At 28.4% G+C, this 26,646-nt stretch overlaps 1 protein-coding gene across 1 annotated transcript; it reads right to left on the bottom strand.

Moving 5' to 3' along the window:
- Positions 1-8,295: 8,295 nt before the first annotated feature.
- LOC136080719 (uncharacterized) lies at positions 8,296-11,105 on the bottom strand. The gene is made up of 8 exons (XM_065797734.1): positions 10,943-11,105; positions 10,684-10,830; positions 10,141-10,361; positions 9,679-10,063; positions 9,338-9,585; positions 9,083-9,209; positions 8,645-8,903; positions 8,296-8,454 (listed from the first exon to the last, which is right to left on the bottom strand). Exons 1-4 carry the CDS (start codon positions 10,973-10,975, stop codon positions 9,829-9,831), a joined length of 636 nt encoding a protein of 211 aa, XP_065653806.1. The 5' UTR covers positions 10,976-11,105; the 3' UTR covers positions 8,296-8,454; positions 8,645-8,903; positions 9,083-9,209; positions 9,338-9,585; positions 9,679-9,828.
- Between the last annotated feature and the right edge of the window lie 15,541 nt (positions 11,106-26,646).

The raw sequence follows: 26,646 nt of genomic DNA, 5'->3' as shown, positions 1-26,646 counted from the left end.
AAAGAAATTGCCAAGTCTCTTGCCGAAGGATTTATTATAGTTTTAAAGAGGCAACTAGCGCCATATCTCTCTGGTGCCCTATCCAACCCCAGTAGAGATGTAATTAACAGTACACTAGAAGCACTAGTGCATAATATGCACAGCGAAAGAGCTCTGGGTTTGTTTGATGCACTGAGTAAGAGAGCTCATAATGCTACCACTGGATTTCTAGATGGTAAAGTAAAATGCAAAATCAATAAGACCTTTAATTGGTTGATGCAGTTGAATCTGTCAAAACAAAAAGATATCATTACTTTTGCCATTAAACAAGCAGTAGCAAACAGAAAGCTGTTGCTTGTGAGGAAGTCTGAAATTGATGCTGCTGCCAAGTTACGTCAAGTAGAAACTGCTCAAAAACGGGACAAAACCGCGAGGAGAAAAATAGAAAGAGCAATAAAATTAGATTTAGACAAAAATGTGGAACCAAAAACATTTGCCAGTTTTTCTGATGAAACAAGAGACATTATCAGACAGATATTGAACAGAGATCCTGGTTTGCTACAAAGAAGCATAAATCATATTTTGGATGTAGAGGGGAAAGATGTTATTTTTATGGGAAGTATTCATTCCTTTTCATCAAAAAAGAACAACAACTTTATCAATGTTGAATATTTGAACAATGAAAGAAAAATATTTTTAATAAGTGAATTTCTTGCTGACATTGCTTTGGGAGACATTAGCTTCCAATAGATACAATATCTTAAATTTTTTATGGTTTTCTACATTAGTAATTGCAATCCATTTCTTTAAAATAAGATTTTTTTCATCTTTACAAACAATATTTTCATGTACATTGTTTTTTTTATTGCTATAATAAAGTTAGGTGAGGTTTTTATTATAATATATTGTATAAAGTCTTCATGTAACCCTTTTTTTTACCTAATGAAAAAACAATGAAGTTTCCAATTATGAATTTTCTATCCCTTATAACTTTTTTAAAGCTACTATTGGAATGGTGAATGTTTTTTATTTTGTTTTTATTGTACATTCTAACTTTAACGTTTAAAGTTTAAAAACTCAAAAAAAAAAAACAAAAAAAAAAAGAACCACCCCCGGGGGCGTGTGGCCCAAACGCCCCCGGGTAAATCTGCCATTGTTTTTTTTACTTTTTTTGTAATATATTAATGCAGTAAGCAACCCTTAAAATTTGTGGTCAATATCTATATAAATAATTAAGTAACACTGATAATTCTCTCAAATTGTTACATTCGTGGTCACATTTTTTGAAAGAATTTGAAGCACAAAATTTTTCACCTTTAAAAATTGATAACTTTTTAGCAAATTTAGTTAGAGAAAAAAGGATTGCAGTTTTGGAAATCGTTCATTCTGCTGTTTCCAATGATATATGTCATTTAAAAAAAAAATGAGTTTGATTTTTTTGTTGAACTACCTAACTTAGTTATAATTCATGTGACATAATAAATAACTAAGTGTGATAAAATTTGACACATAACTTGTGTGAAAAAGTTAAATTAAGGTTGTTAACTGGTAAGCAACACCCAAATTTTACTTAAATTAACTTGATTATACATACTGAATGAAAATTTGAACGTTGCGTTAAAGGTAAAAAAAAAGTAATCAATATATATTTTTTGATTTATTTTATTTACATATGTTTGTAGACTTGTTTCTATGATTTCTATTTTTTTTAGTTGAAAATAGTATTAAATACAAAAAAACAAAAAAGTTAAAACATACTGAAAAATCCAAAGTCAAATGTTATCATTAAACCAACTTCAAGTATAATTAAAAAAATGCATGCTGAAGACAATTCAGATTCTAATATGAAACTGGTAATAACTGGTATATCTCAGCAAAAAGGAATATAAAAAAGTTCCACGTTTAACTATGCAGTCCACTATCTATAGAAAATCTAAAATAAGAGCATAACCAGGGAAAAAGCCAATTAAAGGTGATCTTGAAAAAAGTATTATGCTGGCAATTGTACCCAAATAGGAATTGGTTTTTGAAAATAACATTTATTAATTATGCTGCTAAGTTAGCAAAAAAAAGATTAAATTTTCAAAATCTTGAAAACTGGTAGCAACTACTTAAAGAGAGTCATGGTTGTGCAAGTCTTCGTTGTCCAGAGCCAACATATTCTTTGCCACAAATATTTATAGACAGGGGGAAATTTTCAAAATACTTCACATCTTTGGAGAGACTGGTACAAAATGAGAACTTATATAATAAACTAAAATGTATTTGGAATATGGATGAAACAGGGTCACAACTAGATCATACACCAAAATGTGTTGTTGTAAGTAAAAGGATCAAAATATATTCAGAGTCAAACAAGTGGCAACAAAGAAACCATTACTAATATAGCTTGTATAAATGCAGCTGGTCATACCACCTCATAATAGTGAAGGAGCAACATTGAGTGTTTCTTGCTGGACTAAACAAGGTTTTGTTAAGTTACGGTTTGCAAAAAAATTTTTTTTTCAAATACTAGTTCTGCAAGACCACTGATTTTAATTCTAGAAAGACATGAGGTGTAAAATTTCCAGTTCACATCCGCAACTGGTTGCAGCCTTTGGTCAGCACAGTTTTTAAGCCACTAAAAAATATGTATTCTGATGTCTATCAAACAATGATGAATAAAACTACCCAGGGGATACAGTTTCACATTCTAAGTTATTTGGTTTATTTTCTAAAGCGTATCAATATGACATCACAACAATGCAAGAACTCAACCTGGAGTAAAAGATGATTCATTTGATTTTTCTATTCGAGACAATACTGTGGATATTAATACAAATGTAAGTTTTGAAGAAGTAAAGGTTAATAAATCAACGTTAGTTAAAAAAGTTTCTTTTAATAGTTCATTGGTGCTTCATGGTTTCAAATTGCAAGTATTTTTTTGAATTCTTTTGAATAATAAAAAATAGCCTCTCACAACACGTCAATAGAACTCAAGTTTTCATTCCCATTTAATGGTTCATCTAGTCTATTAGACAAAGACTCCAATATTTTCACTTATCCTTCACTACAAATTAAACAAAAGAAGATTAACTCAAAACCTCTGTTTTACAGTTGTTTTTTTTCACATTACAGTCTTACAACACGAAGCTTGAAGACAGCTGCAAAAGTAGCTTGTGAAAAGAGAAAAGTTGAATAACAAAAGGTATTAAAAGAAAAATAAAGGAAAACTGTGAACTATAAAAAGAAGTTAGCTGAGATATCAAATTTGCAAAAATCAACCTCTATTGAAGAATTAAAAATTGAAGATATTGAAAATTATCAAGATATTTGAAGAAAATGGTGAAAAGAAGGTTGAAGAAAATGGTGGTATTTAGCAATAAGTTTTTTTAACTTTTTTTCGGGGTTCATTACCTGCATTTAACATACTATGAGTTAAACTGAATAAATTAAATTGATTTATTTTTTAGTTTTGTTTTATATCTAAATAATTGCATTAAAATAAATAAATTTCCAGTGCTCTATTATTCTGTTCGATGTGTTTCCCATTTACGGATCATTGGCCAATAAATGGTTAAGACATTTGCTAGTATTTGATATAAAATACAAGTCAGTATTTGGTGAAATCTTTATTACCTGCATTATATATAATTTGATGTTGCGACAGTTACAATAATCCTTACTTAAATTGAAAGAGCTTTTTTTGATCTAAAATTTATATTAAAAATAACTAAAGTATATAGGTGATATATATTTCAGTTAATTTCTGCAATGGGTATTTCTTATAAAAATGTGGTCAATAATTGGCAAAGTTGTTTGCACTTTTTTTTAAACCGAATAAATGAAGCTTTTGTGTGACCTAAGGGGGAGTTAATTAAAATTGTCGTATTCATTAAGGGGAGTACCTTAATGAATAGGGCAGCTCTCGTGAAATGCTCTATTTAATTTCATAAAGTTGCTTAACTTATATATTGAAAACAGTTTGATGACCATTAACTCTTGCACTATTATGTACTTTTGGTAAAAAGAACGATTTAGTAGACCTGGTCATTTATCCCATTTATTTAGAACTAGTCATTGAAATGGACAAAACAATTATTGAATGGTACAAATATAAAAGATTAAAATATGAAATGAGATCAGTAGTAAGTTTCAAGTAAGTTAAGCTGTAAAGGTTGTTTCTACCACTTGGGGTGCCAAAAAGGCAGCGCGTATGGTATACATTTACGCAATAGGAGTGCCAAAACTTTTATTTTAAGGATTAATAAAGTAGGTATAAAAATTTTACAATTTTCAGTATGTATTTTTTCAGCAATACTTCTTCCTTGCTCACTGACGGGTCGATTTTACGAACGAAGTACAATGTTTTTTTCACGCCATAATGTCCTGTAGATCTATGAACATGCTCGATTTCTTTAGAGGATAGTGAAGTTCTAATAATACCACTTGCTGCTATTTCAGAAGGTTTATCAACCAATTTTAACCAACTATTAGACACTCTAGTAAGGGCATCGGCCAGGTTAAATTCCGAAGCGACAAGCCTAATATCTACTTTGAGTTGATGTACCAAAAAATAATTCTATTAAAAAGGAGAATATTAAATATTAAAAAAAGCTATACTAATAACAAAAAAAGAAAAAGTGAATGAGCTGACATGAGAGATAATGAATAATTGAGATAACACAACATTTAATGATCAGATTCTGATCATTAAACGTTGTGTTATCTCATTTATTCCTTCTAAGAAAGGTGATAGAAAATAAAATATAATAAAAGGATGTAAATAAATACTATGATAAGACAAAAAAAAAATGAAATCACTTGAATAATAGCAACAAATGCAAAATGCAACAATAGTAAAAATAATTAGCAACCACAAAAAACCACAAAAAAAAAAAAAGCATGACAATATAAACAGTACACATATGTCTGTATTGATGTACCTATGTTTTCAGAACAGTCACGAGTTATCTGATTAAATTTATCCATAGGCCCTGATTCGAGATCCTTAAGTTGATCTCTTACGTTAAATGGGCTATGGGGATTGAACCACGATTAGATCTGAAAATACACAAGTTCATGCTTAATTTTCTCTGCACAAATTTTTTGGTTTTTTTTTTTTTAAATATCAAACATCAAGACACACATTTTTTTCTTCCGTTATATTTGCAATATTCTTGAGTATTCTCCTTAACAGCATTTCGTTTGATGCGTTTGTCCTCAATCCAGACTTTTCCGCGAGTGTGTCGGTAACTAAATGGAACACCGCTTTCGAATCGGTGCAGATGTGCAAAACTTCCATTTTCGAGTTAAGGCCCATATTTAGTCCTTTAATTACTGCATCAAGTTCGGACATGTTTATATGCGCTGTGTATGTTTTCTTAACCAACATGCGTCTTCGATTATATTGCCATTAAACTCGACAACCACGTCTAGTACGATTGAACTAGCATCTACCCAATTTGTTGCCTGACGTTTTTATCTGGGCGTTTGCTGTTCTTTTAACATGCGACAACGCTACACGCAACCAACCACAAACTGGAAGATTTCCTGTCATTCTTCCACACAAAAAAAAGATATTACGTCTTGTTAGCGATTTCGGAATTTGACAAAATTCGTTATCTCTTCTCCAACATAACTTTTTGTTTTCCATTCTGACTTGTAAACCAAGAACTCTTGCTCCATCGGATACGCGGACCGCCGGCTTACAATTAAGCCCATAGATTTTCAAATGATCAAGTACGCGACAAACAGGTACTATGTCTTCAACAAAAATATCATTAATGTATGATGACGTTCCTTTCCAGATTGTTTCACCTTGCGATAGCACTTTGTCCAATACCGCTTTCGTTATGACTAGCGCAACGTTTAGTTCGAATCCCAAACGTGTTAAACAAAACTTTGTCCACGGAACACAACATTTTGGTAAGTCCAGAGTTTCTCATCGATTTTTAGTTGCATATAAGCTGAAGATAAATCAATTATTGAAACATTTTTTCCAAACCGTCTCTAGTCTTGAAGTTTGTCAGCACACGCATCTGTGTTCGCAGTGAATGCTACAATAAACGTGTTTAGCTCCCTGAAGTCTAATACTGGTCGCACTTTCCTTTTGTTTCGCTGCACCACTGCCATGAGAGGAACCAAACCCTTTATTGGACCGTGTTTCTTCAAATCGTACTTTTGAAGCCATTTTTTCTCTATCCACCTTTCAATTTCTTTTTCGTAATCGTGTTTTATGCCAATAGGGATAGTGTATTCAGCAATCTTATTCACTAGAGTTTCAGGTTGAGAACTTTTATTCCATTTCCACGCAATTATCCATTCTCGATTTTGTTTTTTAAACAAAGCTGTGAAATCCCGAGCTATTATATTCGTATTACTGACATCTTTTGAAATATCATCTTTTAGTCCAAGTAAACATGATTCGTTTCTTCCCATAAAACAAACATCACGAGTTGCAGATATTGATACTCCACCAAAAGCCACTATTCCATACCCATCAAAAACAATAACAAAGTGGTTTGAAGTCGACTACAAGTGCTTCCACAAAAAATTCATTTTCATTAGATGTGACAATTCTAGTTCGGCTAACGTCTTCGCACTGTTGTTGTTGTCCATTAACAGTTACCACGCTAACTATTTTCTTCGTAATTTTTGGCGCACGTTATTTATAAATGATGCAGCAGGTACATTCTGAGTCAATTAACACATTCCGAGAAACGCCATTAATGTCCAACCGTATAGTAGGTAACGCCTTTATTGATTGTTTAGGGAGAGAACTGGCGCAAACATCTTCTCCCTCGGCACGTTTTTTGGACACATTCTTGATGTGTCCTTTCTCTTGACACGAGTAAGACAAAACATCGCTTGTACCCCGTCTTCGACCCGTCTTGTTTCGATTACTATTTCTTCGCAGATGACTATCTCTTGCAAAATGAATGGGGAGTTAACATTCATAACAATTTGGTTGCGTTTGATCTTCAAACAACCTCGGCTCAGCACGTCTGTAGTTTACATACCAGTTTTCCAGCCATTCTGCGACTGATTGTTGATCGTTTCCACTAAACTCCGGAATTAACTTTAAATCAACTTTAGTCGACATTTTAGCCGAAATAGCTTATTGTTTCACATCAAAAAGAACTTTATAAGTCAAGCGTAAAACGCCTCGCTCTTAACGTAATTCAACATAATTTATATACTAATTCTCTTGATATTTACAATTATGTCTTTATATTATATACAAATACGTCTATATGCATATATAATTATTTACAAGTAACTCAAATCGATCGTTACCTTTAAACAATCATTAACTATAATTACACTTTACAACAAAATACTTGAACTCAAGGGATTTCATTTATTAAAATATTTAAACTAGAGGGACAATTGGAGATGAGCAATTTGAAAAATTATATCATGAATTAAAAGTAAATCCTTAAATATTTTTTACGTTGTCATAATTATTTGTGATATAACGAAATATCGTAAGTGCTAAAAAAACATATAATTAAGATTTACAATCGTAATAAAAGCTTTTATCGATAATGACTATCGCAAAAACAACATGTTGTTTTTGTTATATACTTGTCATCAATGTTACAGTATAACACTAAAGAGCTGAAACACAATCAACTATAAAAACTAGTTTTGTAATGTTACCATCGGCAACTAATGGTAATACCAGTAAACAAAATCATTTTTACCTTAATTTTGTAGAATTCCAATTTCTCCCTAACTGTTATCTGATGATTAATAGAGTAAATTTCACATCATATAAATTTACTAAATTAAAACCATGTTTCAACAGTAGGCAAACTAATAAAGCAATGACAAACGCAACATAAAAAAAAAGGAAAATTGTTATGTTTAAAAAATTATTATATATTAAAAAAATATATACTCATTGAAATTTAATTAATAATAAATACTTATTACAAATACTAAGATTTATACTTAGACTGAAACTAAAAGTGTTTACGGTAAAAATAAATAAATTCAAAGACAACAACACCACTTTCAGAGTTGAAAAAGAACCATTTAGTTTTGAAAAATTGATCTTGTTCTTGAACATGCCTTTACTTAACCAGATCATCTTACTTAAGGGACTCTTGACTAAAATAAACCTTATTTAGGTAACACAACTTTTTAGGCATTGCTATAATTCAAAAATCATGTATTCCTTTAAGACTATATATTAGAAAATTAGAAAATGAAAAACTATTTACATAAGATTTTTCATCTAGCATACACTTTTTGCCTACCATAACAAAAAAAAAAAAAAAATTCTACTAAAAAACTACTAAAACTACATAAAAAAGGATTATAAATGTTAAAGTCAAAATCTCTTTTAAGTTAAAGTACTACATGGTAAAGTTATTGTGCATTGCGAACAAAACCATTCAACACTCTCACATTCTAAAATAAAATCAGGTATGCGTTCACAAAAACGATGAAACCAACATTCACATTTTCCACATTGCACCATATTGCCTAAATGTATTAACACACAAAAAACAGTCAAAAAAATGTGAATAAAAGTAATGTGTGTAAATAAAATAAAAGTAATAAGTGTGTGTGTGTGTGTGTGTGTGTGTGTGTGTGTGTGTGTGTGTGTGTGTGTGTGTGTGGGTGTGTAACTAGTTAGATTGAAAAGCTAAAACAACTTAAATAATTCACTTACTTATCTTTGACAACATTATCAGAAGCCATCCAAATTTGCCGACATACGCAATAAAGAGTAAAATTAAATTCTTTTTCCTTGCAAAACCTAGTCAATTTTCCAGTCTTTGGAAACTCATTTAAGTGGTTTTCTATAACACTTTTAAATAAATGGTTTCTCATTTCATCATTTTCATATGAAATGTAGCGTGGATTTGAGCCGGTACAAGCAATGCTGTGCAAACGCCAATGCAAACAAACCACAGTCTACATCAGTGTAGCTAAATTGAATAGATAAAACTTTATAAAAATAAAAAGATTATATTAATATCATTACTGTGAACAATTTTAAATTGACAATAGTCCCTTTCAAACATCAGTTCATTGACTTAACTTTTCTTCTAAACTAACCTTTCTAGCTTATCAGTGAAGAATTTTTCAATTAATAAAGCTAACATGCCTGTCAAAGAAGAGTTGTTGTATTTCTTTAAATAGCAATACTTAAATGACTCATTTTGTCTTTCAACGCCATTGTTTGTGTTGCAATTAATTAGAAGACGATTTTGCCTATACCACTAGATCTATCTCTAAACAATAAGAAAGAAATTCTACTTTTACATACCTCACCTTAAAATAATACAAACCAAATAATTGCCACAAAATGTATTCTCAAATAAAGGTTTAATTATTTAAACTCATGTTTAATAATAAATACCTTTTTTATAGGCATCCAATACATTTCAACATAATGTTTTTATTTAGAAAAACCATCTTGACACTTTAAGTCAGAAAGCTCTAATGCTTTTATAGCATCTGCTTCTTCTTCGCAAGATCTTGACCAAGCTATACATATTAACAATTTTAAAATATCTTCTTTTTTACTAAAACAACCATTGGAAGTTTTTTTTATCCAACGATCCCATGCCTGTTCTCTATGAAAATTGCAGATGAATACTTCACACCCTAATAAGAGAACAAAATTTAATTTAAAATGATTATGAACTTAAATCGCATGAAATATAAAAAATGATTCCTTTAAAGAAGTTAATAACACACCAATAAAAACAGATTCCAAAGCAAGTATCTCTTCATTACAATAGTCAGTCATGCAGTATAAAGGTTGAAAATCAAGATTCCAAGATTTGATGAAATTAAGTGCTTTTTTTATTGTATCAAAAGTTTCACTTTCAGATACAAATGTTGCAACTATTTGAAAATCGATGGTAATGAATATCTAGTGGTCTTGTAAGTTGCATCTAAAAACACCAGTTCATTGCCATATTTATTTATAAGTTTTTTTTGCCAACCAGCTTGATAAACAAACAACAGCTCATCCTTACTATGACTTCTTTTTGGATGGTAATGTATTTTGACAGTGGCGTCAGAAACCTTCCACTCATTTATTTTGTTTTCTAAACAATCTTGATCAATGTTTGAGAATCTGAAAAATTAATAAATCAAAAAACTTTTTGATAATATGAAACATCTAAAAGTACTAAAAATTAAATAAAAAATTACCTAAGCTTTTGACGTTCAATGACTATGTGCATACAAATGATATTATTTCTTGGATAGAACCTTCTGTTGTTAGAAGGAGGCAAATCTTTTTTTCCAAACATATCACTAACCATAATTTTTAAAAGCCTTTTCATCTCACATACATTTGAAACACCTTGTTTCACAAATTCAGAAATCTTTGTTGACAATCGATGGTCAATTTTCTGAGACAGGAGTTCACTCTAAAAATAGTATTGAGTAACACAAAATGTAACTACTTATCTGCATTAGTACTACTACATCAATTAATAAAACAGTAGCAAGATATGAAAGGTACATATTATTACGCACAAATAATATAAATTAGTTGTAACTTTGTACATGTATAAAAATAATGCTTAGCATTACTACTAGCATTACAATACTACTTACATGATATAAAATAAAACAAATCATAAAACTATTGAAAAATATAGTTTCAAAAATATAGTAATAATAATAAAAATAAGAAGAATTAATAATTAACACAGTTTGCAATATAGTATCAAAGCGCAAAGCAATTACTTTTCCAAATGGATGATTTCGGTGACATAATAGGCAGTCTATTTCAACTTTAATTTTTCTACAAAATACAAAAGTATTATGCTTCATTAAAGAATTTCGAATATCTCTTGATACTTGGTTTTTGTAATAATTTGTCATGTTGACAACCTGAAAATAAAATGACAGAATTGATCATTCTTTTTATTGTTATAATTTTTCTAACAACGATAGATTCATTAAAAATGTGACTAAAAAAAAAAAATGCTGTTTTGTAAAATACCTTTAAACTAGTAAAACATACAATCTCTTTCATGTTAACTTTTGCAGGACATTCAAACTTCTTGGTGTCTTGAATAATCACATATTCACCTCTGTATCAATGATCAAACTTCTGTAATAATAATAACAATAATAATATCATATTATTATTATTATCATTATTATTATTATTATTATTATTATTATTAATATTATTAATATTATTATTGTTATTATTATTATTATTATTATATTATATTTATAAAAAAATAATATCAACATAAAAAAAGTTATATGTAATAAGCCACTGTCATGTGTCAAATAGCTCTTGCATGGGATTTATGTATTCTATATATATAAACTATTTGCCACAAACGAAATGCTAAAAAAACTGTAATCTTTTTGGGAAACATAAAAGAAAAACGGCCAAATTTAAGAGTAAATTTTCCTAACATTTGAGAACAAAACTACACTTTTCAGACGGTAAACAGTTACTAATAAAGCATTTTACAAAAAACCAACAATGCTCTGCGGTGAGTAAAAAACTATTTACCAAGTTATTATGTAAATTAATTAGTTTTTATTTGGATTCGAATGAAATATTGATTTAAAAATGAATTAGCTTACTAGTTACCTTGATAAAATTTTATTAACCGTAAAGCTGTTTTGTATTAAGTTACATACTCATGTTTTTAATTCGAAATATAACATTATTAATTACATTTAATTATGTTATTTTTACAATCAGTGGCGTATCATAACAAGTGGAGGCCCTTAGCGTCTAAGGCCCTAAGCCTCAGAGTCCGGAGGTCCTAAGTGAAGGCCCTTAGTTGCTTTCTGTTTATCTCATAAGTTTCATTTTTAAAATATATTACAAGTATTATCAAATAATGTTTAAAAAATTATATAACAGCCCCTATTTGGAGTCACTTACTTGCTTGGATTCTCACATTAGCTCAGGCCCCCCGTCGTCGCTTAGTCCACGTACCTTATAAAATACCATATAAATTAAAAATTTAAAAAGTTAAACCATATAAAGAGTTAATTACATTTTTAAATTAAGTGAAGAGTTTGAGGAGCAAATAGTAAGCGAAAGCAATTACTCAGACCTTACTGAAACTGAAGAAGAATTAGTATTAAGGTTTGAGACTTGGAAAGATGAAATTGAAGCAAAAGGGCTTAAGATAAACATAAATAAGCCAAAAATTATGCATTGTAAAGTCAAGAATGAGCAAGCAGAAAATACTGGGAATTGTGTAGGAAGAGAGTTGTAGCTAACTATAGTTTATGCAGTTTGTATTCAATGGTTTCATAAGAGATGTATATATTAAAGAGATAACCTCTAAAGATTGTTGATTTTGAAAGTAGAAAATGTACTTTTGGTGAGTATTGAAAAGAAGTTCAAAACGAGATTGAAATAAAAAGTGGAGAAAAAATTGAGTGTACTTGTAAATTTTGTTATCTTGAAGCTAATTGGATTAGCTGGTAGAGCAGAAAAAGCATCTAGGGCAATAGTAAGGTCTGCTTGGGACTTGGGGTTTTGAGAGTTATATCTACTTTTGACAGCAAGAGGTGCTTCATTAATGATTAAAGGAAAGTTCTACATCACATATGTCCTGAGTGTTATGATATATAGCAGTGAAACATGGGCAATGAACACTGATGGTGCCCAGCTTTTGGAAAGAATAAAGAAGACAATGGTTAGATGGATATGAGGTGTGACTTAAAGAGAAAATAAAAGCAGTGATGATTTAAGAAAAAGATTAGGTGTTGCAAGTATACCTGATTGGGTGCTTCAGGGGAGATTTAGGTGGTTTGCGCATGTAAAGCGTAAAGATGCCGCTGACTGATTATCAGCATGTCAAGTTTTAGAAGAAAAAGCTAGAGGTAGAAGCAGAAAAACTTGGAATGAATGTGTTTCAGATGATTTGCAAAAGCTACATTTAAGGAAAGAAGATGTTCAAGACCGCGTATGTTAGAGAAATGGCATTATGAGGAAAGTCTAACCTGTGCAATCACGGAAACAGAGAAGCTAAAACGATGATAACGATGATGATAATGATGATAATAATGAAGATGATGATGGTTACTAATTTAATAAAGGCTGCAATAAGATTTAAGGTTAATAATGCTGCTACAGCTGCAATGGCAACTTTAATTTACAATGGAGTCGTAACTAAGAATAACGAATCTCAGATAGTAACAGAATATAAGGTGTTTTGTTAAAAAGCAAGTGGCTAGTTCAATTAAAACTAAGCACTGTCCATAGGTTTCACTTCAAAAAGTTATTAGTGTGGATGGCAAAAATGACAAAAATTTGTTAGTCTGTGCGATGAAACACAAGAGTAACCTGCATAGAACAACTATTGTTCTATACAAGTAATTGTATAGAACAGCTCAAGATGAACATTACATCAATTTTACTTGCTAAAGAAGAAATCTTTCTGGAAAACATCTGAAACATGTTGAATTAGAAAATGGTACAGTAAACAGTATGGCTTCAGCAACACTAAATGTTCTTACTAAATATGATACTATTGAATGCTTAGAAGCATTATTATTATGTATTATCACGTATTTGATAATACAAGCACTAACACCGGGTTTAACAATGGTTTAGTTGTCCGATTAGAAAAGATAAGCGTAGCATTCATATAGTGGTATGCTTACTTCACCATGGTGAGTTACCTCTTTGTCATGTTAGATCATAAATAGAAAAACGAATGATCCTAAAAACTATAGACCCTACTGGTCAACAAACATTTGAAGTTTTCGTATATGAACAACCTTTTATTAATTTAAAAGTTATGTTTAAAAATCTTCAGGGTCACTCCTGCTGCTTTTTTTGAGAAAAATTTCTTGATGCTACGCTGCAAGACAATGAGAAAGTTATAAGAGCCCCACTCGATCAAATTCTTCAAATTATGCTATTCAAGGAAATCAAATGGGATTTCAAGCAAAAAATCAAAGCTATACCCTTGAACTTCAAAGCTGAAGTTTGGAGCAACTATTTCAGGGAAATCAATCCGGATTTTATGTCAAAAATTAAAGCTATGGCAGTAATACCCTTAAACTTCAAAGTTGAAGCTTGGAGTTTGTTGATGTTAATGTCGCTTGATGTTGGTTTTGATATTGCTTTATTCCAATTTATGCGTCCTACTTCATTTTTTATTACCTCATGTAAGTTACAACAAACTATTCAAACTGTTAGAAAAATTTCTCTCGCTGATCTACCAAACAACTCACAATTGGTCAATGAATTTTAAATCTTTTATCTGAAGCTTTAAAAAAAGTTTATGGAAGGATGAAGAGGCATTATTGCATCCTGGTTAAAAACCAGAGCAGAATAGAAACCAAGAAAAATGCGACCATTGCATACTTTCTTCAAAATAATTTTATCATCTTTTATGTTACAAATATGTATTGAAAATGACAAACATTTCTTTAAAATACAGTCGGTTGTTTCTTCCAATATGAGAAAAATAAAAAGTTTTTGTATTGCAATAATAAATGTTAAAAATTAGGTAAACCATATGCAAGGCGCAAAGGCGTGAGATAAAAGTTCTAGCTTCCTTTAAACTACCCTAAATTAAATCAAAATCAGAACTCTCTGTGAACACTCTCAAATAAAAAAGAATCTTCCAACAACAAAAAAAAGGATAATAACTTTTTTGAGAAAACAGACAAATAGTCGAAAACTTTTAAGTGATTTCCCAAAATAACCTTAATCCAAATTAGCCAATTTTTTTGGAACCGAAAAAAAATGTTTAGACAGTGGCTTAATATACAAAGTTTCATTTTAGTCAAAACATTTGAATAAAATTCTCATAAAAAACAAACATCATTTAACGTGCGTGTACCCAAATAGTACATACACAACAAGCTATCTAGGCAATCTGGGTATCATTTCACCATTTCCCTTGACAAACTGGACGAAACTACTCCTCTTCATTGTTTACATCTTTTTCAATCAAACATTTCTTCAGTTTTCTTTTCTTTTTGTTCTTTTTTATATATTTTTTGTTTAATTTATGGTCATGTTCTTTTCAATTTAAAAAAATTTTTTAATGTTCTTTTTTTCTTATTGTTCCTTTCTAATTGTTTTTTTTTTAAGTTAAATTTTTTTCTTATATGGAGAAATAGTTATTATCTCAGATTTTTCAGCTGATTTTCTTTTTGGAGGATAAAGTTTTGGAACTTGAAGTATGTTTTTAAAAGAACTTGATGAAGTAACAGTGGTCTCTGGAAAGCTTTCAATAGGCTTTAGTTTATCATGACTCTTTAATTCCAATGTAGTCAATTCTGGCTACTGTAAAATTTCACTTCCTTTTTAGTTATCCCGTTCAATATGAATTTCATGAGGATAACCTGATATTATTATTATTACTATTATTGTTATTATTATTATTATTAATATTATTTTTATTATTATTATTAGTATAATAAACATAAACATTTACTTTTGTTCTTTTTAATTTAAAGAATTATAAGTGAAATTAAAAAACATATGTTACAATAACAAATAAGACTATTTAATTGTTACTTTTTGATTTTCTTTTGCATCAATATAATTTTGCTTAGCATTAGAATTCCGATCAACGCCATGATGACAATCAAACATTTTTGATGACAAAGCAACGTAAGGCGTATTAAAAATTTCTGGGGATGTTTCCCACAACACTTTGTGCTTGTGTGAAAATATATATAAAAAATGAAACAAAAGTTATTCAAAAATGTATTTATATATTATTAAACTCATTAAGCTTAAAACAAATCTTTAACCCTTTAGCGCCCCGTGTAGCAGATCTGCTACATAACTTCAGAAACCTTTTATGGCCACCCTGTCAACACAGTGATCTCAAAAACACCTTTTGTAGCATATTTACAACATATTTTTGTTGGTTTTTAGCAAGGTTAATATAATTGGATAATCAAGGCATAAAAACACATCAAAATCGTCTTTTTAAAAATCGGGTGATTGTTGTCAGGCAAGGTATTTTCAAAGTAAGTTTTTACCTTTTTTTTTATGAATATTGAAGCTTATTTGTTTATTTTATTGTAAATTAATAATACATGTAAGTTTTAGAAGTATTTAAGAGAGTTTTCTCTTTTTGAAACTACCACAAAATGCTATTTGAATTTATATGTATCATATATGCTACTATGGACTTTTTAAGTATACATTGTTACCAATATATATATATATATATATATATATATATATATATATATATATATATATATATATATATATATATATAATATATATATATATATATATATATATATATATATATACATATACATATATATATGTATATATGTATATGTATATATATAGCTCGAGTCTTCTGCGGCTGAAAATTCAGCCTCTCTAAACGTTAATAAATTGCTTCTGCGGCTGAAAATTAACGCATGCGCAAATTTCACACTTTCTACTGTTTGTTTTGATTTCAAGTTTTGATTTTTGTCGAGCGACATTTAAACTTGTGACTTGATTAGTGACGAAGTCAAAAAAAAAATGTGTTACAAGTTCTGTCAACAAAAAAGATTGTAAGAATTTGAATTAAAGAATGAATTAATTATAATTTAGCTAACTACAAGAAGCAGTTTTTTATGTTAGCAGTATTAATGGATTTAATCAACTGAAATTATTTAAAAGTTGTAAAAAAACTAGTTTTTTTACAAATTGGAATCAATTCTAAAACATAAAAATGCTTGATCGTAATCACTCATAAATATAAAAGGATGGAAAACCATAATAGCACACTTGTTTGGCACATTACTAGCCTTTAGAACCTTATTAAAATTTTATAAAATTATGAAAAAAAAATTTTCAATTTATGTAAACTACAAATACTTTTAAATGAAAAGTGTTTTATTGAATTGACACAACACAAAACTTGTCTTTCTGATCTATAGAGCATTATATACAAATGTTTTTATGAATAACATCTTTATGATTCTGCAAAAGGTATAGAAAAATTCTTAAAAATTTTTCATTTATATAAATAGTAAATCCAATAACTGAAGAAGTAAAGAAACCTGATTTAGGTACTGTATTAACATATTTTAAACATTATACAATGGTGTTTTTTATAAATAATATATTTATAATAATTTTATATTATGATATCTATAATACAAAATTAACTTTATATAAACAGTAAACCAAAGGTTTACTATTTATATAAAGTTGTTGTGAATTGACCTATCTTAAGTACGTCTTTTATTACTTTTAAACATTAAACAATTGAGTCTTTGTAAATAAAATTTTTGATTTAAAAGGTATAGAATAAATATTAAAACATTTTAATATAAATAGTAAATCAAATAATTGAGGAAGTAAAGAAACCTGACTCACATACTGTTTTAATTAATTTTAAACAATATTCAATAATGTTTTTGTAAATAATATATGTATGATAAATTAAAAAAACAATTTATATTTATTTAAAGAAAAGAAACCTGCCTCAGGTATGTCTTTTTATTTGTTGTAAACATTAAACAATGACACTTTTATGAATAACACAAATTTTTTATCACAAAAATTTATGGTATATTTATTACAAGTTTATTTCATATAAATAGTAAATCCAGTAATTAAAGAACTAAAGAAATCTGACTAAGATATTTTTTTAAACCTGATTTAAACATTATACAATAAATTTTTTAAGAATCATATAATTATAAAAAACTTTTTCATTTTATATAAAGTTTCAACTTTATATAAATTGTAAACCAAACAGTTGAGAAAGTGAAGTAACCTGATAAAACCTGAACCTGAAAAAGATGACGTTAAGCCTGTTTATATGAGAAGATTAAAATCAAAAGTTGTGAGTAGGCCTGACCCTATTCTTGTTGAACTTTCTGATTTAAGTATCAGACATCCCGTTCTGTTGGCTGCAAAAAAATTTGACAAATGGACTTTATATTAAGGAGGGAGAGACCCTTTCGACATGGCATATGTGGGAATCAAGTACCAAGATTTAAAAAGTCTTTCTAATCAAGCACAATCCCAAAACAGTTCAGTGTTTTTGAATCATATTAAACATATGGCTCCTAAAGAAACTTTGAAATCCATGTACTTTAATGTAACATCTTTAGAAGATAAATTTGAATCTTATTGGTGTTAGCAAAACTTGGTTTAAAAATTTTTCGGTTGTTAACATAAATGAATATAATCTTTACAGCAAAGACCGATGTGATGGTAGAAGTGGAGATGGTGTATGTCTTTATGTTGATAATTCGATTGATTCATATGAAATCAGTGAAATTAGGTTACTTTGGTTCATGCAAAATTGAATAAGTATGGATTGTCGTGTATTTTGGTAAAGAAAAGCCTAATTTGTTGTCTGTATAGGCTGAGTGATTTTATTGATATGGTTGATTTTGATTTAGTTTTTCAAGAAGGAATTGATAAGAGAGGATTTAAAGATGTTTTGATAATCGGAGATTTAAATTTTCTGTCAATCTGTTGGTCTAATGGTAGTGCATCTTCAATCAAAAACAAAAATGACATTGAGCAAAAATTCATAAATCTGTCAAACGAAGCCTTTTTATATCAACATGTAAATATCCCTACATTCCAAATGTTAAATGAATTCGCATCAATTATGTTAGCTGTAATTTTTCCAACTGAATCTGGCAACATGTTTGCAGTAGAAACAAAATTCGTGCTAGGAAATATTGACAAGGGGCATATGATTATCTTTTTTTGATTGCTATTTAAAAAATAAAGTAAGTACTTTCAAAAGACAGATTTGTAAATTCTTTTACAAAAAAGTAAAATTTGATAAAATATCACAATTCATTTTAAATGTTGACTGGGTCAATTTATTTGAGAATAAACAGGTCCAGGAGATGTATGAGTTTATTTATTATACCATCGTATAATAAATAAACAAGTAATTTATTCATTCATTATTTTATTCGCTGATTTTCACTTCTTAATAATAAAGCAACTCTGTGGATAAAGAATTAAAAGATCTTATCAGAAAAAAAAGAATCTATGTTATACAAACTGTGCTGGTAAATTAAAAGATGTGAATTTGGGCAATGACTACAAAAATTTATGTCGTCTTGTAAAATCAGAAGTGACAAATGCCCATCTAGCTAACTAAAGAGATTTAGTTTTGAAATCAACGAAAAATCCCAAATTGTTCGCTAAATACATTAACAATCAGTTAAATGTAAAAGAGTCAATAAAGACTTTGAGAAAACCTGATGGAGAATTATTTCAAGATCAATTAGAAATTTCAAATATTTTAACTAAATTTTTTGTAATTGAAGACCAAGGTGAACTACCATTCTTTAAATCAAGAGTACAAAATTGCACTAGCAGATTTACAGATCTTTATCCTGAGGAAATAACATACAATAAAGTTTTAAATCAACTTCAAAAACTTGATTAAAACAAAGCATGTGGTCCAGACAATCTTCATCCGGCAGTACTCAAAAATTCATCAAATGCTTTTGCTCTACCACTTACATTAAATTTTAGGGAATCTTTAGTTACTAGTCAACTGCCGATTCAATTTAGATCTGCAAACCTAACTCCACTTTACAGAAAAGGCTATAAAACTGTAGCGGTAAATTATTGTCCAGTTTCTCTCACTTCAGTTCCATGTAAGATACTAAAACAATAGTCCGAAGTAAATTTAAAAAAATATTTTTATGGTAACAATTTGTTGGCACAACAGCAACATGGGTTTGTGAAAAAAAAGTCATGTACAATGCATAGAAAATGGTTTAAAAAAAGATACTGTTGCGCATAAAAGACTGATATTAAAGTTAAAAGCATATGGAATCACTGGTCTTGTTTTGAAATGGATTGAATCATTCTTAACAAATAGTCAACAAATCATAGTTAAAGGTGAAATTTTATCTAGCTGGGTCGACATCTAAAGTGGTGTACCGCAACGTTCAGCTATTGATCCTTTCCTTTTTGTTATTTATATTAACGACTTACCTATGATAATGAAAAACATTACAAACTTATATGCAGATGATATTAAGATTTTAGCAAGTGTGGATTCTGATCTGTGTGTGAGAGAAATTCAAAATGACTTAGATAGAGCCTTAAAATGGACCGAAGATTGGCTATTAGGATTTAACGTAAATAAATGTATTGTTATGCATTATGGTTCAAGTTACAAAAAGAGTCCCCCTTTTATTAATGGTGTTCAACTGCTGGAATCAAAATCAGAAAGAGATCTTGGGATGATGTTGGGGATCAGTATGGTCTCCAAAAATGCAGTAATAGCGGGTGCAATGGGGGCTTGACCTCATTTGGCTTTATCTAATAATGTTGGCAACTAGTATGGTCTACAGTGACACTGGAATAACGAGTGCAGTGGTTGCTTTGCACTATTTGCCTTGCAGAGATGCTGGAATGAAGGAATTTTTGTGAGGCAAGATGTCTCGTACTCTAACTATCAATAAGTAAAATAGGTGCAAATAAAGCATTGTTCAAAAGTTGTAAAATGCTTTGTGTGTCAATTCAAAAAAAAGAAAATAATTATCTTAAAACAAGGTAATTTATTTTAAAAACTTGTTGTAAAACATTTGAGTGACATTATTTATTTATTGATAAATAAAAAGAATTTAGCCAACCTAAAATAGGAAGAAAAAAAAAAGATTCTTTTTGGATGGATGTATATTTAACATTTATCACTTTTTAATGTTAATGTTCGAAGGTAATTAAAATATTTAGAAATTTTAGATAAAAAAGTCATTATTTATATTTTGGCAAAAAATGAATTTTGACAATTTTTTCGATGATTAACATAAAGGGATCTACTATAACCATACTATAACCATAATAACGTTGGCTCAGTGCAAAAAGATTTTAACTGACATATAGCGAAACGTTGTTTCGCCAAAATTTTTTGCAAATATCAAAAATTTTTTGATTCGCATCGATTTATGCAAGACATTATGTATTTATTGACAATTAAAAAGAACTCGACTTTCAAACCGTGTTTTTTTCCGTTGCGAAAAAATGTCAGTTAAGTTACAACCTTTTTGTTCGAAGACCTCAAAATGGGGTAGTAAAGCGCTTGCCTCCTACTCAAAAGATTTCCGACCTATGCCATTTATCGTATGCCATTGGAAGTAATGAGCTTCATTTGTTTCTCTATGCTATAATTAAGTTTGAGAAAGTTTGGAGATGGAAGTTGAGATATAGTGGCACTAAAAAAAAAAAGAATGACCTTGGAGCAGTATACCGATGAAAAACGTTTTTACGTACTTTTTCATTGCTTACATTTTTAGTAATTTTAACATCCGTACTTTCAATAAAATTGTAAAGCTGTTCTTGTATATTACACTTTTATATGCAACACTAGTCTCGTTTTACGAATGTAATAACTACTCGGCGCTAATCCATTGTCTGTGTCAAATGTGTCAAACCATCCCGCCTTTATTGCATTTATTTTGATGGCATTCTTGTGTAAAAAAAAGTAAAACAAGCCGAAGGGTTCTACTTTGGTTATAAATCAATTTGAAATAAAGTATTATTTTAATTCTTTTTTTAAAAAAAAAAAAGAAAAGCAAGAACTTTTATTAAAAATTGTGGTAGAGAAAAGAAATCTGTGAATAGAACTTTTACAAATGAAAACTTATGAAAGGTCACTTAAGCTTTGAACATTTATTTATCACGCATAAATAAAAAATTTTCAATTTTTGTTCCTGAAACACCAAGAAAATTATGTTAATAATTGATATTGTAAAAATAAAAAAATGACAAAATAAGAATTTGTGCTCAATATTTAATTTAAAATGAAAACATCTACTTTGATCGCACTTTCAATACCTTCTCATAAGTTCGGCCGCTATTATAAATGCTAATAACGTATCACAAACTTAACGTCTCAAATAATGAAAATTAATTTTTAAATGTTGTTTTTTGTAAAATTATGATATATATTCAGATAATATCAGTAACTGAGGGCGACGCTCCGGGTTCAAAAAAAGAAAGTCTCTTGGGGCACCAAAGAAAACAAGAATGAGCATATAAAAAAGGCCTTTTTAAATATAAGTAGTAATTTTTTAATTTTTATCGTAATTAGTCAACTGTTTTATTACTTTGGCCATTATCACATTTACTACGCCACTGGTTAATAAAATTAAAAATATATTTTTCAATTAATTTGAAAATCGTCACAGTATATGCAAAGCATCCGTAATTGTTGTTGAGCTGCAATTTTATTTCCAAAAAAAATGACACAAGCTTGATATTTGTTAGAACTCAAAAAGCCGTTAGTTAATTTTGAGATTATTAACACATAAAAAATGTGTTAATAATCTCAAAATTAACTAACGGCTTTTTGAGTTCTAACAAATATCAAGCTTGTGTCATTTTTTTATTCAAATAAAATACCATGGTTTTCTTCTTTATAAAAATGTCAAAATTTACAGGTAAAGTTACCGGTAAATTTTACATTCGCAACACTTATCAACATCTCACAATATTACTGCTAATTGTCTCCTTCGTTATTTATCCGTGAATGACCGAAATTAGAGTACTTCAAAGTTTCGCTAATTTTTATTAAAAAAGTAGTCAATTTTAAAAAATAAATAATTTTTTTAAATTATAATACTAAGATTAAATTTGATCATTTATTTTAATATTTTGCTTATTTTAGATTTGAATAGTATGCATTTTTTCAAATTGTTGATTTGCTAAAGAATTATTTCAGCAGGTTGCATATAAACATTATTTCTTAATAGATTCATATTTACGAACTAATTAAAAATGCTATTTTAGAATTTTAGTATGTAAAATTTGAGTTTTGCATGCTTTTTTTATATTTTTTCTTAAATGACCGACACGGTGACCAAACTTAGGCGATTTTATGGTATTATAAAAGTATTTATCTAAAAAGTTAATAAAAAAATTTTCCGATTTTTTTTTTTTTAATACTATTCATGTTTCTTTGATCGGCAGCACTTGTTAATACATTATAAAAATTAGAAATATTTATAAATTTAAATATAATAATCTTATACGAAAAAATTTCGTATAAACTGTCATTAATTACATCGAATAGCATCCGTCCCCAGAACTAATAATTGCTTCAAAAATGAAAAACAAAGTAACGACTACTAAATGTAAAATTTATTATTAGAAGAAGTTTAAATATACAATGTATATTAAATATATTTTTTTTACATAATAAAAACAAATATTGAAGAAATATAGTAAACATTAACACACAAACAAACATGTACATATAATTGACTTTTACAAATCAAAGAAATGTAACTTGTCACAACTGGTGATATTCAGATTTGTTATTTAAAAGAATTTTACAAAGCAAGAAGCAATACAGCGACATTATTTGCCTGACTGCTTTAAAAAAAAAAAATATATATATATGTGTAAATAGATGTATTAAATTTTAATTGGAACAAAAAAGCAGACATCAAATTTTTATCCTTAGTTAAAAGTTATTATTCTTTTAATAAAAAAAAGAAAAAAAAAGTAAAATATAATTTAAAGACAGGTTAAAAGTAAAAACCATTCTAAAAGATATAATTACAAAAAGTCAACAGTGGGACTATGATTTTCACTGTCATTTTTTTAAAAAGCTTCTTAACCATTTCTGTTATCACTTATTTATCTATTTTTAAGGCGACTTTAATCGGGAAAGAACTACATGGTATCCAAATTTTACGAAATAAGAATATTCAAATAATCACATTTCTTGTTAACCATTTGTTGAAATACTGGTTTCCAAAGCAACCTCGTAGACTGTTTAAAAATTTCTTTCAATTTGATCTATTAGTAGTTTTGTGAGATTGCAAAAAACACTTTTAATTTTTATTATACAAATGTTCAAGTAAAACACTAAAACGTAATGTTAAACAATTACAAAATAAAATTGTTTAAAAACGGTTTACTATGAATTGTGTATTTAGAAAAAATTTCTAAATACTTTTTTATTTTTGTAATTGTGTATTTTTTTGTTAAAAAGCTGTTTACAAAGATATTGCATTTATCCTAAATGAGCATTTAATGGATCGTTAAAACAAATATAATTGACCATATAGTTAATAACAATAATAATAAGAAGAATAAGAATAAGAATAATAACAACAACAACAGTTGTTTTATAATATTTAATAATAATAACTAAATGATTGATAAGGATGGTGTCACTCAAACAGAATTCTGATCAGAGGAGTGACACCAGTTTTTAAATATAATATGATTAATAATAAGCATGCACACATAGAACATACATAAACAAAGTAAACATTTAAAAATCATACTTTGATGATAATAATAAAAAATAAAAAAAAAAGATTAGCAAATTTTACAAGCGCTGAAAAGGATAGAATTTTTAGTTTTTTGAAAGATTCTGATGTTTCTGACTTGAAAGGTTGGAAGTTTATAATTCTTATGGATTGACATTGAGAGGACATTTTTTTGATGTGGTAGTTGCCATTTTGACCCCAAATTTGACAACAGTAACTAAGATGCAATAAAAATATTGCACAGTAAATATTCTTTAGTGTGGATTTATCGACATAATGACCAATTAATGAAAGTGCGCCTATAGCTAGAGTTACTTTCTTGTGTAGCTCATCAATATAAAATTCCACGAGAGATTGCAGTCAACTTATATCCTACAAAAATAACTTTTGTAGGATATAACCGTTTATTATTTATTTTAATTTTAATTTTAAAATTGTGGTTTTGATTGTGTTTTTTTCTATTAGATGAAAAAAAGATTAGTTCAATTTTTTTTGTGTTTAAACATATTAGGTTAGCATTTTACCAGTGAACAATACCTTTTAGATCTGAATTTATGTTTTTACATAGAGAATTATACGATTTGTTGATATGCAATAGGTTTGTGTCATCAGCAAAAAGATGAATTGACAAGAAGCAAATAGAGTTGTTTATGTCATTAACATAAATAAATAACAAAAGAGGATCAAGAACAGAACCTTGAGGAACACCGGACTCAACAGATTTATCAGTAGAATTATAACCATTAATACTTACAAATTGTTTCCAACCTGTAAGATAAGAGCAAAACCAGTCACTTACAACACCACGAACACCATAGTGTTCTAATTTAGAAATCAATAGACATATGTCTATTGATGCATGGATTTCTTCATCTGAATCTAAAACATGAGACAAAATATAATCACTAATTTGATTAGAAACTTTATTTAAATGAGACGATGGAAAGAGATTTATTGACGGAGGTAAACCATCATTTATAAGAATTTTTTCAGAATGTAATAGTAATTTGAATTCATTATCTGGTACATTTGTAAATGGAAAGACACACTTTGTACAACTTACACAATGCCGCAGTGAGCGATTTAATTGTAGTAAATTGTACTCAGTATCAAGCCTGCTGCATTTTCAATGAGTCCAGAACAAAAAAATGTCACATTCAATTGAGCGGCAACTTAAACTTATTTTTTTTTACACAGATGACAGTTTAAAGTTATAGTTTAAACTAGTGAAAATGAACTTTTGTAATAATTGAAAGGATCTAGAGATAATGATTTATGAGTAAATAGCTACGTAAATAATAGTAGTAAAAAGCTAATAATATCAATAACTAAGGTATAAAAAGTATTAACAATAACAATGATGAATGATAATGAAAATAATAACAATAATAATAACAATAATAATACTAATAATAATAACAACAATAATAGCCACGATATTAATAATTAAATTTATTAAAAGTCTTTATAAAAAATAATAATTAAATAGTACAAAATTTTTGGTAAATATCATTAAAATAATAAAAACAATCAATATTGGTTATGTTAGAGCTATAATAATATAGATAATAGAAGATTTAGCATATAAAACAATAACTCCTATAATAATAGTACTAGTAACAACTCAAATAAAAATAGTGGAATTAAAATAAAAAATGATATAATTTAACAATTTAATAACTAAATGATAAAAACGAAATTAACAGCAAGGAAATAAACTGTCCATGTAAAAAGTATGACTTTTGTGTAATATGTAAAACATGTAATAAAAATGAATACAAGAATGTACAAAAAAAAAATCAATTTTGAATATTAAATATTTATAGTGTAATTCAGTAATCAGTTCGCATAAACTCTTCCATTATATTAGCTAAGCATTTGATGCATTAATAATTCAAGAATAATTGACCATAAGTGAATATTGAGTTATAAAAAAAGTAAACATAAGCAATTGAACAAGATTTAGGTCAATTGGTGAATAAGAAATTCAAGAAAAACAATAAACTAAAAAATGGATACTTTATACATAAGTGATAAATACTTTGCAATAATAGTTTAACTTTATTGACTATTTGAAGTGTAAATGATACTAGCGAAATTAATAGATTATATAATAGTTTACTTTCTTGTTGTATGCAGCAACCGTCACATTATGTCTTTGACTAACAGGATGGTAATTTTTGCTGCAAAAATCATTAATAAACAGTTCAACTTCACTGCAACTCTCAAACAGTTTTCCAATAACAAGATCAGCCATTAATTTAGTTTGCTTTTACACACGTGCACTCGCGTCAGGAGAAATACAACATTTAAAATGTAAACAGAATATAAGCGCATGCGTTAATTTTCAGCCGCAGAAGCAATTTTTCAACGTTTAGAGCGGCTGAATTTCCAGCCGCAGAAGATTTATCCATATATATATATATATATATATATATATGCACATATATTGTTCTTCTTTAG

This window comes from Hydra vulgaris, chromosome 05 (assembly GCF_038396675.1).
Source record: "Hydra vulgaris chromosome 05, alternate assembly HydraT2T_AEP".
In the NCBI taxonomy this organism is placed as follows: domain Eukaryota; kingdom Metazoa; phylum Cnidaria; class Hydrozoa; order Anthoathecata; family Hydridae; genus Hydra; species Hydra vulgaris.
This window is presented reverse-complemented; position numbering and strand designations above follow the sequence as displayed.